This window comes from Equus quagga, chromosome 4, assembly GCF_021613505.1.
Source record: "Equus quagga isolate Etosha38 chromosome 4, UCLA_HA_Equagga_1.0, whole genome shotgun sequence".
Classification (NCBI taxonomy): domain Eukaryota; kingdom Metazoa; phylum Chordata; class Mammalia; order Perissodactyla; family Equidae; genus Equus; species Equus quagga.
Genome location: NC_060270.1, coordinates 117297338 through 117314250, shown reverse-complemented (window position 1 = coordinate 117314250; position 16913 = coordinate 117297338). Strand labels below are relative to the sequence as shown.

The 16913-nt window shown below is 38.2% G+C and overlaps 1 protein-coding gene across 1 annotated transcript in view; it reads left to right on the top strand.

The window, feature by feature from the left end:
- TTN (titin) overlaps positions 1–16913 on the top strand; it is a 265933-nt gene that overhangs the window by 47149 nt on the left and 201871 nt on the right. The window contains 2 exon segments of the mRNA XM_046658450.1: positions 1709–1897; positions 7523–7579. Of these exon segments, the coding sequence (XP_046514406.1) occupies positions 1709–1897; positions 7523–7579 (246 nt within the window).

Genomic DNA, 16913 nt, shown 5'->3' with positions numbered 1-16913 from the left:
ACCAAAAACAATGAGGTGGTAGGGGTGAGAAGCAGGGGGAGTGGGTTGGCCTCATAGAACCATGAGAGGCCAGTGACCAATACAGATAGTGGCAGCCCAGCCAGGAGCACCGAGTCCATTACCAAGAGAGGTCTCACCTTTTAGCTCATTTATTGTTGGCAAGTCATGCCTGTCCTGGTGCCTCATTCAGTTCACCAAAGGAAGAAGTTGTCAGTAGGAATAAGCAGAGAACCTCATAAGGGGGCGTACCAGACTCCTCATCCTTCCATTTTCGCTGATGATTAAACAAGCAAACAAAATAAGTTGTGGGATGATTGTTAAATTCCATGGGATGGTGTTACCTACTGCTTCACATGGCCCTGTCTTTTGGCATGTTCTTGAAGGCATGGCTGATCCCTTCCATGATGTTAGACATTCTTGCTTTAATGACGGATTTGTGTCAGTGGTTTATATAGCCTTTTCTTGTATGTATGTCATTTAATTCACACGGCAATTTTATGCAATGAATAACCCATGAATTATTATGCATCTCATTTTACAAGTGAGAAGACTGGTCCAGAGAAATTAAGTGACATGTCTAAGGTCACACAGCTGGTAGAGTGTAGTGTCAGGACTCCATTTTCTACTTTACCTTGCTACCTAAAGAAGTGAAAAGATTTGTTTCTTTAAAAGGAGAACCTGTAGTTTATAAACAGCTGGCATCATGGGAAGAAGGGAAACCTTCATAAACCAATATTTGTGCTAAATGCAAGCAAATGCTAGATGACTAGACAATTCGATGATCCCCATGGATGGTACTGAGACAAGGAAGTGAAACAGCGACTGTAGTCCAAAAACAAGATGACTCTGATTTTGGCTTTTAAAACAAGTAACTAAATTGAAATCCACTCCTGACTTTATAGGGTTTTTGTTTTAATAGAAGCATAATATTTTTTAAAGTGCCCATGCCCTTGAACTATAACATCACAATAATGTTATTGTATCCTTGCTTTGGGGTTTTTATTTTCTATCATTTTAAGCTAGTTCAAATTCTTGTATGGAAATAGCTAGTTTTGTTATTATTTATTATTGCCGCTACTTTGAAAAGAGCCAAATATATACCAGATGCCCAAATTCCATGGCTCTTTCTTTCAATTTAAAAAATTATTTTCTGCTGTGCTGGGACCTTTGGATGCTTGCTCATTGGTAACAAAAAAAAAAAAGAAACTTTTTTCTTCAGCCTGCAGGGTGTCTATTTTAGACTTTGTGGAATGTTGATCTTCTCAGCTCTCTTTCTGATTGATCTTTCTGCACGCCAGAGTGCAGGTTTTTCTCACTTCCTGTCCCAGTAGACAAGCACAGTCCCAGATCAAATCTTCATGCTGACTGTTTCTCAGGACTATCTTTTTCTCAAGGTTACTGAATATGTCAAAACCTTGTCCCTGTTTCCACAGCATGACATATAAATGGTTGAAAAGAATATAACTAAAATTGTAAAATTTCAAATATTACAGTCAGTCTATAAGCTGGATTTTTCTAGATTTGTTTCCTTCTTAAAGGTGAAAAAAAATCACATCAGAGCAGATGTAGCATGCCTCCCCCAAAAGTATAATGTTATTAGGATAAATATGAAATGTAGCCACCAGTATAATCAATATGTATTTGAGGGTAAATTTAAAATATCCACTTGTTTTTGTGATTTAAATATCCTTTTTCTTTTGTGATACAGATCTCAAAGTGTCTTGGTACAGCAAAGACAAGAAAATCAAGCCATCTCGGTTCTTTAGAATGACTCAGTTTGAAGACACTTACCAGTTGGAGATTGCTGAAGCTTATCCAGAAGATGAAGGGACTTACACTTTTGCTGCTAGTAATGCCATGGGTCAAGTATCGAGCACAGCCAACTTGAGACTGGAAGGTAGAGTAAAACAATTAAGAGCCACATCTAAATCTAGATTTGATCTCACAATGTCAGTAACGATCACTAAAGATTTCATGTAAATCATTGTTGGTCCTACCATTCTCTTTTAATGCAACTAATTGTTTCCACGTTATATGCCATATTCTCGCTTTTCATTTACCCCTTCTCAATACGAATCACAAACCATCGATTTTTATTTTTCCCTGCTTTGTCTCCATAATGTTTTGTAATGGATTGCTCTCCTCACCAGCTTTCATGCTTCCTGATCAGCATATATCAGAATGGGGACGTACATGCTTAAAGAAATAGCCAGATTTGTTTTCTTATTTGGCTAGGATGAAAATCAAAACAATTTTCTTAAATTTAAGAGTGTTAGCATTCCTTCATTGTGTTGGCACAATTCTGATTTCACAGAAGCTGCAGTGGATGATTTCAAGTCTGTACTAGCTGGGTGTATTCACTGTCATTCAAGGAATGCCTGAGGGCTGAAGGGCTCGGTCCTAAGAGGGTTTAACATTTCTGTTATTTGGAGTCTTAAATTGCAACCGGAAACACTTCCTTGCTAGTGGGCGGGGGGCACTTTGATTCAAAATGAGATAATATTTTTATACCGTCAGACTATTTAGTCTATGTAGTAGTAAGTATATACAAATACAGAAGGATTTAGGGCAGCTTTTGCTTTTTTCCTTAATTTTAAATACTGACGATAATAACAAGATGTTTTCTTAATAATCAATTTAAAGTGGTTTACAAAATAAGAAAGCTGGTTTTACGACCAGAGGGAGAAAATTAAAAAACAGAAAACAAGAATTGGGTACTCTACCACTGCCTTCGTGAACAATACAGTGAAGTTCCTTAGACTGTTTATGTCTCAGGTTGTTTTTCTGGAAAATGGAAGTGAACTTGTGTGACTCCAAATCACTAGTGGCGTACATTGACAAGGCGTTAGGATTGGACTGGATTCTAGTCCACCACTGAGATTTGCGACAGACCTGTATACGATTCCAAATGAGTTCTGGTTTCAGTGCAGGGTAAGACATTAAAGTTGGCATGCTTCTTTTCAGGATTTAGCAAACTTGAAGAAGTGACATCAAACTCCCAAAGGCATGTCTCTTCATCAGTTTCATTTAAGAAGGAATCTTTTGGCCAAAAGCCCATCTTCATCCAGCCTCTATCAAGCCTCAGGGTGCACAGCGGGGAGACAGTCAGATTTCATGCAAGGGTTTCTGGCATTCCCAAGCCAGAAATCCAGTGGTTTCATAACCAGCAGCCAATTCTACCAACAAAAGATGTAGTTTTCCATTTTGAGGAGTCCACAGGCATGGCTTTAATGCTTATAGTTGACGCTTACTCAGAGCATGCTGGGCAGTACTCTTGCAAAGCAGCCAATAGTGCTGGGGAAGCCACTTGTGCAGCTACACTCACAGTGACTCCAAAAGGTAAAGCCCATCTTGCTTCAAAGACTTTGATTTGCTGCATACCTCCTACTCCCACTGTTACTAATGAGAGTCTCTGCTGTTTGTCTCATTGCATATTGCGGTCAGTCCATAATTTACTAATAAAGTAACACACAACAAGTCCCCCTAAGTCCTCAATTATGGGTTAACCTATGTACTTTAAATCTCACTGACATATGTGTTCTGTGCATTATATTAGCAATTATTTTGTTAGGCGTCAACTTTGCTTGACATTTTTACTTTTCTAAATAATGTCTCACCCTTGCATCATTAATGATCTATTTGCTGTATATTGTTTATAAAGTGTATGGTGGAAGGAGGACAAATGGTATCCCAAATAAAGTCAGCAAAAATTAAAAAAAGAAAGAGACTATGTCACTCTGGAGAGCTGAAATGATAGCAGAAGGAAGGAACCAAAGACTGGATGGCATCTGCACAAGGCTTCATCATCCATTCATCACTGGAGCTCTGGGAATGAATTTTCTTTTGTGCGATCCTGACATCCTAGAGCACACTGCATCTGGCATGCTGGTTCCAATTGACAATGATGTCTTTCATCTTCATCTCCCCTGCCATTTTATGTTACTAACCTAGCCAAGTGACAAAGCTTAGATCTTAATATTCTTTTCTTTTTCTTGTCACTTGATTATGCAGTGCAAGCCCTAGCTAGGCAAAGTTCTGGGAAAGATGTGAGAGAGTCCACCAAGTCTCAGGCAGTGGCAGATTCCTCTTTCACAAAGCAGGAGAGCAAATTACCTCAAAGCGAAATTAAGTGATTTCGAGGATCATCATATGAATATGAAGTACAGGTTTTTGAAAGTGTATTTCAAAGTTCCACCCACACAGCTGCAACCGTTCGAGATGTAGAGTTGCGCCACACCACATCCATTTCACGAATTGCAGAAAGCACTGAGTTATCTGAGAAATGTGCCGAAGAGGCAATGGGTGAGGCGCCAAAGATTCTCCTGCATCTTCAGGACTTCTCTGCAAAGTGCAGCGACTCTGCTCAATTCCTCTGTGTTTTAGAAGATGAATCTTCCATTGATGTAACTTGGACTCAAGAAGGTGTAATGATAGAGGAATCTGAGAGAGTAATGCAGTCAAACAATAGAAATATTCTGTTTCTTATCATATGTAATGTTCAGCTGATAGACCAAGGATTGTACAGCTGCGTTGTACACAATGAGCATGGAGAGAAGACAGCATCAGCTGTGCTAAGTATAGAAGGTGGTTATTTGATCTTTAGCTATGACTTGCTTCGTTTCATCCTCATCACTTTATGCAGCTTTTCTGCCATGCAAATTGAGTCAATGAATATATTAATTAGAATATCTCTAAATTAGCACTCTATTCATAAATGACTTATGAAAGTCAGCCAAGTCATTGGTCAAACTTGTTATGAACGTTTAACTTCCCAGTCTAGATTCAAGGAAGTTTAACTTTTAAATCTAGGTTCAGGAAATTAAGGTTTATTTCATATGTACTGCTTTTACTAAAATTTACCAGATGTGCCACCTAGGAAGTGTACCAAAGGTTAAGAAGTTCTAGTTTGTCAAGTATTTATTACTGTGCCTGACACTGCTAAATTTAAATTTAATTGTTTTAACATTAGGAAGCTCAAAAATTCTCATCTACCCTTTGTTTTTAGATCTGTAGGTTCTAGCTGTTCACAAGGAGGCTATGAAAATAGAAAAGTGGGCACTGAAAATAATAGGGCTCTGTCTGGACCAAAATTAGTAGTCTCTAGATATTTCTCAATAAATGATGCTGCTTTTACAGCCTGAGATCCTCCTGAAATTGTAGAATTATCTCATGGCAAGATCATTATTTTTGTTGTTACCGTGCTTGATTCTCCACTGTGTCTGGAAAGGCATGAATAAATTTGTCTAGGCAAAGGGTGACTTCTTCCTCTTATTCATGACCTTTCCTCTTAGATGCTAATGAAATGAAAAAATTATTCTTCAGGTGCTAGAAGCCTGTGCTGTGTGTCTGTAGGCAAAGGAGCTTCACTGAGTCCTACGGAGGGAAGCTGGTGGAAGAAATTCAGGCATCTCCAGTCATCTGTGGAGAGCTATGACCTCAGTTCTTCTCTGATCTGGCCATGCTATTTTTAAGGTGTTAGACATGAGTGGGGGCAATGCAGTGCTATGTACACAGCCATTCCTGCACCGAATTTTGAAACAGGCTCATTAATTCACGTAACGTATCTACAATATTCACCAAAAGGGGGCTTTTTCTTTCTTAATCTGACATTTTGTTCTATAGCTATTTCTAGTTATATTTCCATAGCCTACAAGGGGAATATCTCAAGAACTGAGGTCTAGTTATGCAAACTTGGAAAATTCCACCATCCAGAGAGTTGACCCTCAATTTCACCGCAGCTGCTGCCTAGCACGGTAACCACAGAGTGACTGTTTATCTGGAGGTGTCGTCCACAGTCACGTGGGTGACAACTGTGACAGTTTTTGCAGCGATATAATTGAGAGTTGGCTGTCATAGAGGTGGGAGAAATGTAGGTCTTCCCACTTGCTTCCTAAAGGACCTAGTGCTGTAGGACAGTGCTTGAATGTCATGTTCCCAGAGTGCATTTGAGATGGACATTTTTATACCAGGATTTCCAGTTCACTCAGTTCCATTTGAATGTTATTAAAGTATTCTTGGAGCAGCGGCATTTTTTTCTTGGAAAGTCCAGACTGCCTTACTTGTACTTAAGAGAGTTAAAAGATAAGCCACTTTTAAGTGTTTGTAGAGTGAAGGACTAGGCACAGCTGTCTAATTCTCTAATGGAAGGCCAGTCTTCATATGTTTTTCTTTTGTTTTGGACTAATAACTTTACATAGGGTGCATAGCGAGCCACAAAGATCAAGTAGGAATGTAAAACCCCATAAATCTACTTGAGTAGCATTCTTATGTGCCTAGTAAGCATAGATATATCATATATTAGTTTTGGGACTAATTTGCTGCTTTCTTTCTCAACCTAATGACTTTCTATCTTCTCTAAGTTCGGCATGTTTTAGTCTTACAAACACAGCTAATTTATTGCTTTTCCTAACCTAGCCAAAGAATCACAAACCAGAGCAGTTACAAAAATTACCCTTGGTTCAGGGGGCTGGCCCCGTGGCTGAGTGGTGAAGTTGGTGCACTCCGCTGCAGGCGGCCCAGTGTTTCGTTGGTTCGAATCCTGGGCGCGGACATGGCACTGCTCATCAAACCACGCTGAGGCAGCGTCCCACATGCCACAACTAGCAGGACCCACAACGAAGAATATACAACTATGTACCGGGGGGCTTTGGGGAGAAAAAGGAAAAAAATAAAATCTTAAAAAAATAAAATAAAATAAAAATAAAAAAAATTACCCTTGGTTCAGACACTAAAAGTATTAAAACACTCAGAGAGTCACAAATGAAAACAACCCATGAAGTAGAGAGACTCGTCAAAGAAAACATCAAGCTTGTCATTAACTTCATGCCAAAGACCACAAGGAACTGAGAGGCGAGGCAGTCAAGTAGACTGACACAATGCCACGTGGACCAAAGAATGAGAGTGGTACCAGAACACCCGCCTTCTCAAGAAACTCACCAGAAATGATTGTGTCTAAACTGTGCCTTTTCCTTTTCCTCACGTAATAAAAGCAATTTTGAGCTGAGGACTTTTTGTTTTGCTCCTTAATATGTAATTGGGCTTTGTTTAGTTTAAAATTTTAGAGGTGCTTCAAATCAAAGGAATATTTACTGGCAGCAAACACATAATTCTGCAAGAAAAACTGAGAATAGCCCTCAACTAAAAGTGGCAAGTTAGAAAATGCATGTTCCTTCTAAATGTGATTTCGTCTCTTAGCAAGTGTTCAGTGAATAGGACATTTTTGAAAAGAAGAACATTCCTTCAGTTTGTGGATTGCTTTTCTGAATGCATGTAAAGGCATGGGGAATTAGGGAACTCAAAGCGGAAATTTCGTAGAGATCCTAAAATAAAAATGTTTTACAATCTTTCTGTCAACATTGTCATGTACTTTATCAGCTCATCGATTTGTTTGGCATGGATTTTTTTGGTGCATTGGAAGATGTAGTTTTCTATTATTATAATAAAATTCTAATCGTATGAATCTCTAATTGAGGCAGAAAGTACATGGAATTAATCATTAAAATCTCTATGTTTTCCATTTTAGCCCATGAATCGCTTTTACATGAGAGGATTGAAGAACAGATTGAGGTGGAGATGAAAGGTATTGTCATATTGAATGTGAGACTTAAGTAGAAATTCTGAAGGATTAATAGAATCCTTGAGCTGCCTTCTTTCTTTTTTAGTATTATGGAGAAAAATGACATAGATGGACAAATATATCTCTTAGAGTATATATTACTATGTCGCATGCCTGGTTTAGTATGCTGATGGTTACATGCATTTCACAGTAATTTATTTTATGGTAATTTAAAATCTTGTATTTCACATTTATCAGCCATATTCAACTTCATATTTGCAGCCATTTTCTAAAGTGTGTATTAGGGAAAGTTGTCCTGTTAATGCATGAAATCATGAAGTAGAAGTCTGTTTTAAAAATCACAGTGACTTAAATCAAACAATAGTCAATAACCTAGCTGTCATTCTCAGAATGCAATGTCATGAATGAATTATGATTGAAATGCTACTTGATTTAGGATGTGTGAAAATGTTACATTCCCATTCTGGTTTACACTTCATGCACATATCTCATTTTAACATTGATATGTCTCTTACACTGGCTTGCAGATAGCTGCCTTATGGATCCTTATTGCCTGCTTTTCTTTGCGTAACATTGTGACTTTATGGCTGTATTAGTTCGAATAAACGCCTTCTCATTTTATCTTAGCTAATTATTTATTATTATAGTTCTTGTATATATTTTTTAAATAGTTAATTCCCAAAAATATAATAGTTTAATCTACCATCCAAAGGATCAGAAAGGGCGTTTATTCCACTCTCTGCAAGTCAGGTAAGATTCTCCTCTTCGCCATCAAAAGAACAAAGTTTTTCTGCTCTCAAAACAAATATGCACAAGAACGTGTTATTTTGAAATGCATTTTTGCTTGTTCAAGAAGAAATTTCAACAGTTTGAAGAAAAGACCAGACAACGAACGATTTTCGTGTCAGAATCTTTTAAACAGAGCATGGTGTTGCGTTTATTCGAACAAATATGGTGAGTGACATTTTTTATGGATTTGTGAGAATCTGTAGCATGCACTTTATTTCATTTTCTATTTTGCAATTTCATTTATTTCCAACTTTTCACCTACTATGGAAAATAGTAAAATGCTTTATAATTTAATTTTTTTCAGAATTTTCCGAGGAAGAATCGGAACCTTCAGAAAGAGATACACGTGATGCCTTTTCAGATTCTGAAGACATAGACCACAGCTCCATGGCTGCTAAAAGATATGCAAGTAGAATATCATCTACAAGCTCCTGGCCCGAATATTTCAAGCCTTCTTTTACCCAAAAACTCATGTTTAAATATGTTTTAGAGGGTGAACCTGTTGTTTTTATGTGTAAATTAATTGCCTGTCCAACTCCAGAAATGACTTGGTTTCATAACAGTCGGCCTATCCCAACAGGTCTTCGAAGAGTCATAAAAACTGAGAGTGATTTACATCATCACTCTTCCAGCTTAGAGGTAAAAAGGGTCCAAGAGAGAGATTCTGGAAGTTATAGGTTATTAGCAATTAATAGTGAAGGATCTGCTGAGTCAACTGCGTCATTGCTTGTTATCCAAAAAGGGCAAGATAAGAAATATTTAGAATTTCTGAAAAGGGCAGAACAGACACATGAAAATATAGAGGCTTTAGCTGAAAGGAGAGAAGATAGGATAAAGGTTGACCTGAGGTTTACTGGCTCTCCCTTTAACAAAACACAAGAGTTGGAACAAAAGGGAATGGTGCGAACTATACACTTTAAGACAGTAAGTCCTGGCAAGAAAACGGATTTTATGTATGCTGAAGAATATTTAGAAAGTAAATCTGACATAAGAGGATGGCTTAATGTAGGTGAAAGTTTCCTGGACGAGGAGACCAAAATGAAGTTGCAGCGTTTACGGGAGGCTAGAAAAATGTTAGTGGAGAAAAAGAAACTCTCTCTTTTAGATATGTCATCTGAAATAAGCTCAAGAACTTTGAGAAGTGAAGTTAGTGATAAAGATACTCTGTTCTCCAGAGAGGAAATAAAAAGCAGGTCTGTATCTGATCCAGCAGAAAATAGGGATAAGGTAGATAATTCAACTGAGGGTATTGTCCAGAATCCACATGTACTTCCTAATCAATTGGATCAAAATGTGGAATTTGGAGAACTTCCCACAAGCCTTCAAATTACTGTTGATGAAGAAATTCTCCAGACTGAAATAGGAATGAGCCAAGAGGCATTTCCAAGAGAAAGTCTACCAAAGGACCATTTATATGATAGGATTCTTGTAAAGGAGGATACTCAAGCAAGAGGACAACTTGAAGAAACTGTGACCAAACCTGAAATTGGAGAATCCTCTAAATATATAACTAATGTCAACGAGAATGAGGAAATGTATGAGACTCCCCAAAAGGTGTCTCAAGTTATTATGCCATATGCCAGTGAATCTTTTGGTACACTTATAAATATTAAAGAAAATGAAGAAATAGATAGTAAAATAATAAGAAAAGATGATTTGAGAGAATCACAACACTCTATTTCCACAAAAGTTGATGAATTCAAAATTGAACAGGAAGAAAAAGACACAAGAGTTTTTGAAAGTTCTTTCCAACAACATTCGCAACGTTGCCCACCTTCATTTCTTCAAGAAATTGAATCTCAAGAAGTTTATGAAGGTGACACTTGTAAATTTGTATGTCATTTTCAAGGATATCCTCAACCCATAGTGACATGGTATAACAATGATATACCAATCCCACGTAATCGAGGCTTTCTTACTCACACCTTGGAAAACTATTCAACATTAACTTTTTCTTCTGTTCTTCCTCACAATGAAGGTACTATTACCTGTGTGCTGTTTAACCAATACGGGACAGTAAAAACAACTGGTATACTTAAAGTGAAAACAAAACAAAGGCATAGTGTTGAAGCACATAAAGTCCCAGTGTTGCACGACTACACTGATGAGGAAGAGGAGCTGGCATTGGTGTTTGACCAACCAAAAGGCATTCACCCACCTTTGAGACAAGAGGGCCAAACAAATCTCCATGTGTTAACAACTAACCCACCAGTTGCTCCCTCTGCGGGCATGGAATTGCTTTCCTTTCCTGTAGAAATTCAAATAACAGCAGCTACTCCTACCCCAGAACAGGACAAAGAGTCAAGAGAACTGTTTCAACCTGAGGAGTTGGAACCTAAGGCATCAGCTCAAGATGAGGCTACTCAGTCACCAAAACACAAATTTATATTTTCATCTGATATTACTAATGAGCCACCACAGATGTTACAAGAAATGCCAAAGCATGCCAGGTGTAGAGAAGGAGATTCCATAATACTTGAATGTTCACTCTCTGGTGAGCCTAAGCCGGTTGTAACATGGTTTCAAAACGGAGTCCTTTTAAGGCAGAACCAGAAGTTTCAGTTTGAAGAAGTTAACTGTAGCCACAGATTATATATTAATGATGTTAATTCTCAAGATTCTGGAAAATATAAATGTATTGCGGAAAACAATTTAGGAACCGTTGAAAGTGTTTCAGATCTAACAGTGGAACCTGTCACTCAGAGGGAATATAGTCAATTAGAAAATATTCATGGAATTTATGCCAAATATTCCAAAGATCAGCAAAGTCAAGGAGAATCTGTAAGGGCACATTTTTATGATTATCCAGCTGGTCCTTTTACTCCCCAATCTAATGTAAAAGAATATTCTGTAAGGGAATATTTTCAAAGCCTTGAGACAATTAAACAGATAGACCAGAAAAGCCAGGTTCGTTGCATACCTTCTAGAGAAAAACTACCCAGACTTATGCAGCATGCTCCTAGAGTCATAAAAATCAACAAGCCGGTCAGAGCTGAACTCATACACTGTCAGGATGAAGGGAGAGAGGAGCACGTAAATGAAAAATCAAAACTGGACCAAGCAGAGGGTACTGTTTATCCATTGGTTGATGACTTCAGTGAAGTTAAAATTAGGAAAGAGGTGAGGAATGATTTTGGGAAACTTGGTGGACCAGAAAGGGAAAACGTGCAAGAATGTGCCCAAAGTGGATATTTATCGAATATCCGCTCTGAGAGTACTTCCGATAGTTACAATACAGAAGACTCATCCATCATTGCATATGAAGAAGCCCTTGGTGAAGAGAGATACTACCTAGGAGGAAAGGTGAAGCATAGAATCATTGTGTTTGAGAAGTTACAACATGTAGAAAAAGGAGTTCTAGAAAAAAGACCTACCAGGAAATCATTTGTTAATCCTCTTCGGAGGAAGCTTGACGACATAGACTTTCCATTAAAGCAAAGAGAATCCCGGGCAAGCGACCTAAATCCAAAGATGCATCAGGCAGAGATAATGTCTCCACATGCTGAACCAGATCCATCTGACGTTGTAATGAATTTGAAGCTGCTTTCTTCTCAAACTCAAGAGGAATTTGAAGTACAAGAGAGGGAACAACAGAAAGAAGTAGGTTTTATAGGACAGTCTGCAGTTTCTGAAAGCGCTGAACGTGAAGCACCTGCTAAATTTGACCTACAACATTTTCACGCTCAGATAGAAAATGCAGATAGAAAATTCCAGGAATTAGACAGTGATCATCCAGAAGAAGCTAATTTTAAAATCCAACATCCTGCTTCTGAAACAACTGATGATGAAAGCATTGTTTTTGATCTAAAACAAATATATTCTCATATAAGAGATCCAGGTAAGGAGTTCCAAGGGCAAGAAATTAGCCAACAGCAGGAAACTACTTATAAAGAAGAAATTTCCAGTCCTGAAACCTTACAATCTGATACACAGATTACCTCTAAACGTGTGCAAAATAACATATTTACCAATCCAGAAATTTCTTCCAGTCAGGAGTTTTCAAACAGGAGTGTGATGGAGAAAAGTCCTATGGATGAAAATACCTTTTATTTGGAAAAAGAAGTCCAACATATACAGGAACAAAATTTAGAAATTTTAAATACTGGTATTTCTCTTAAATCCTGTTCTGAAGAAATCCGTAGTGACTCATCTGCCCTCCTTCAAACCTCATCTGCAGATGTAGGAGAAATGGATATTTCTGAGAAAAAAAGCTGTCTAGAAAATGGAGATGGAAGTTTCATTTCACATTTGAAAGAAGCGGCAAGTGAGGAAAACCTTTTAGAGGTTTGCGAAATGGAGGAAGAACATACTTTGGAACCAGAGTTGGCATCATTTCAAAAGCAGGATGGAAGGACACAGGAATATGGCACTGGAATTTTGGGAGACCACAAAGATGGTGTTCAGGAAGCAGACACACTCCACAGAAAAGTGTCCCTGAGTCAGGGCTTTCCATTCCCGATGACTGAGGAACAACAGGATCCGAAAGAACCAATAAGTGAAAACATTGATGCCTCTGGAAAAGAAAAATGTTATGAAGAAGTTCAACTTCGAAATGAAACTTCTTTCTCCACTACTGAAGGAGAAAAGATAGAAACTTGTTTTTCTGAAAGTTTTCCTAAATTGGATGAGGCACATACGACGGAAGTAATGGAATCTGAGACCTCCCTAACACAATATTTACTTGCTGCTGGAAAGCACAAAGTTCCTGAAACTAAAGACACCAAACACGGGGCAAACCTTGTCCAGAGTGAATCAATCATGTCTATGGAGGTTGAAGAAGTAACTTTCAACACTGTGTATGAGTATTACACCCAACAGCAGGAATCACTGGGTCGCCCATTTTCTCCTGAATCTGATATTTCGATTGATGTGGGCAGTACAAGCAGTGAAGAAATCTCTGAGTTAGACCAGTTTTATACCCCACCATCCTCTGTTGAACATTTTGAAACTCCAAAGTCTCCTGATTTATATTTTAATCCTTCAGATACAACTAAACAATCCTCAACAAATCCAGGAGGTGAGACTGTTGAAAGAACCACACCTCTAGAGGAAGCTGCTGAAAGGTACTCAACACCTTCTGAAGGGGAGGTAGCAGAAAGATATTCCACACCCCCAGGGGAGACACTAGAGAGATATTCCACACCCCCAGGGGAGACACTAGAGAGATATTCCACACCCCCAGGGGAGACACTAGAGAGATATTCTACACCCCCAGGGGAGACACCAGAGAGATATTCCACACCCCCAGGGGAGACACCAGAGAGATATTCTACACCTCCAGGAGAGACACCAGAGAGATATTCCACACCCCCAGGGGAGACACCAGAGAGATATTCTACACCCCCAGGGGAGACACTAGAGAGATATTCTACACCCCCAGGAGAGGCACTAGAGAGATATTCTACACCTTTAGGAGGAGAAACAGTTGAAAGATATTCTATTCCTACTGGAGGACCAAACCCCACTGAAAAATTTAAAACATACCCATCAAACATAGAAAGGGAGGACAGTATGCCAAATGAGCGTTTCCATACACCTACAGGAGAGAGAAGTTCAGCTTATGAAATATGGCGTTCTGATTCATTTGGAACACCCAATGAAGCCATTGAACCAAAAGACAATGAAATGCCTCCATCTTTTATTGAACCTCTGACCAAAAGGAAGATATATGAAAACACAACATTAGGTTTCATTGTTGAAGTTGAGGGCCTTCCAGTTCCTGGTGTGAAATGGTATCGAAATAAATCTTTGCTAGAGCCAGATGAAAGAATCAAAATAGAAAGGGTGGGTAATGTGTGTTCTTTGGAAATTTCTAACATTCAAAAAGGAGACGGGGGAGAGTACATGTGCCATGCTGTAAACATCATAGGGGAAGCAAAGAGCTTTGCAAATGTAGACATAGTACCCCAAAAAGAAAGAGCAGTGGCGCTCCCACCTCCGGTAACACATCAGCACGTCATGGAATTTGATCTGGAAAACACCACATCATCAAGAACACCTTCTCCCCAAGAAATTGTCCTGGAAGTGGAATTAAGTGAAAAAGATGTTAAAGAATTTGAGAAGCAAGTGAAAATAGTCACAGTCCCTGAATTTACTCCCGATCATAAAAGCATGATTGTGAGTCTAGATGTTCTTCCACTGAATTTAGCAGATCCAAATATGGCTTCAAGGGGGGAAGAAGACAAAGATTTAAAAATTGATTTAGAAGTATTTGAAATGCCTCCTCGCTTTGTAACGCCAATTTGTGATTTTAAAATTCCAGAAAATTCGGACGCCGTGTTCAAATGTTCAGTCATAGGCATCCCCAGTCCCGAAGTTAAGTGGTACAAAGAATATATGTGTATTGAGCCAGATAACGTTAAATATGTGATTAGCGAGGAGAAGGGAAGTCACACTCTTAAAATTCGAAACGTCTGTCTTTCTGACAGTGCAACGTACAGGTGCAGGGCTGTGAATTGCGTGGGAGAGGCTATCTGTCGGGGATTCCTCACCATGGGAGATTCTGAAATATTTGCTATGATAACAAAGAAAGGTAAAGTGACCTTAAGCAGTTTGAAGGAAGAGTTAGTCTTAAAGAGCAAATATTCAGACAGTTTTTTTGAGTTTCAGGTGGTGGAAGGGCCTCCCCGGTTTATCAAAGGTCTTTCTGACTGTTATGCACCCTTAGGCACAGCGGCTTATTTCCAGTGTTTAGTTCGTGGCTCTCCAAGACCCACGGCTTACTGGTACAAAGATGGGAAACCGGTGCGAGGAGCTAGGTTCAGTGCTGAGGAGAGAGGCATAGGGTTCCACAACCTGTTCATAACAAGCTTAGTGAAAGACGACGAAGGTGAGTACAGGTGTGTAGCTAAGAACGAATCAGGAATGGCGGAGACCTGTGCAGTCCTCACCCTGACCTAAAGTTTCTCGGGCAGTGTTCTCGTGCCTCAGCAACTATGAGAAACGATTTAAGTACTTCTATATTTTCCAAGTCATATAGAGCTAATAAATTTCCAGATATGTCTACTCTATTTGAACACGTTACATTGAAAACCCCTGGGAAAAAGAGTTTCTCTATGTAGAAATCTCATGTTTGTAATACATGTAAATATTCTGTTATCTAAACTGTGGAGCCCTCACTTGCGTCAATTATGCTGTGAATCATCAAGCTCAATTAAACATCTCCTTGGCTACCCAATTGTTGGTGCTTCTCCTTCACCCTCAATTCTCCTCCCAAAGCATTTCTGCAGAATGCATTCCCTTTCGGCAGATATACTATATATGTAAAGTAAAACGTAAAATGAAAGACTGTGTCAGATGACCACCAGACAACTTGGCAAGGTAAAATATCCTCTCTGCATTGAATACAAGTCATTTTTGAAATTATAACTCTTTCACATCCAAATCCATGCTTATTTACTAGGACTTAGAATAGATAAAACAAACAACAATAGAAACCAGCTTCACCCAATTGGTAACTAACTCTGTAACCTGTTTTACATTGCAATCTTAATATTTTTTTGGCTCTTTAAAAACTATTTTCTTTATTAATATCCCTCTTCTTACCTGTATTAACTCTTGCTGGTTTTGAGGGACCAATGGTGCTCTCTTTTTGGGTAGAGTTCATCTAAACACTTGCAGAATATGTGAATAAAGATCTTTCCACTTTTGGAAATACCTCATTTTATCAATTTTTGACATAGCATCAAGTGTAAAATACCGCATTAATTTGATATTGGCCTTGGGGGGTGGGGAAAAGAAACTACTATATTACATTTACATATAGATTTTAAACTGCAGTGCAATTTCAGAATCTTTAAAATTAGAAAAACAGAAGGTGGGACCGTTTTAATATTGAGGCAATACGGTAATTTGTATTTCAAATTATATTCAAATAACAAGATAATAAGCTTTCTTGTTATTTTCACTGAATTTGTTTTAAAACTAACTAGAATTTAATAAGCATTCAAATTTAAGATGCATACATGTTTCTAAAGTGACACTGTTTTTCAGAATTATAATTATAATAAATTCACAAAATCCTTAACATGGTACCTATTTCCAACTGTGAACCTAAATCTTCTCATATAAGATGTAATAAATATAAAGAAATTCCATTTTCTTATCTGAAAACAAGTGTTGAACCAAAAGGCCTCAGAGGTAATCATTCAACTCTATGATTCTGGGCATCCCAGTGGTACCTTTTCTTAATGTAATTTAGAATAAATTTTAGTTTTGCAACAGGTGAGAGAAATAATAGAATACAGTAATGAAATTATGAATCTTCCCTCCCTCCAACTCTCCCAATTACTTGCTGTTACCTGGTGGCTTTATTTGTCCTCTGCTTTGAGCAATTTTTATGCACCGTGATCGTACTAAAAATATTTTTCATTTAATTCTAAAAAATTAAAAATTTCACTTAAATTTAATTTTCAAAAGAATTCATATACCCAATTATGTTTATGTTCCTTTCATCTGTTAATTTTTTATTCCCACAATGGGAATTCCCTTTTAAAAGCCCTATGAGTTAAAGAAGCCATTGGGAGAAAGTGCAGAATATAGGCAGAGC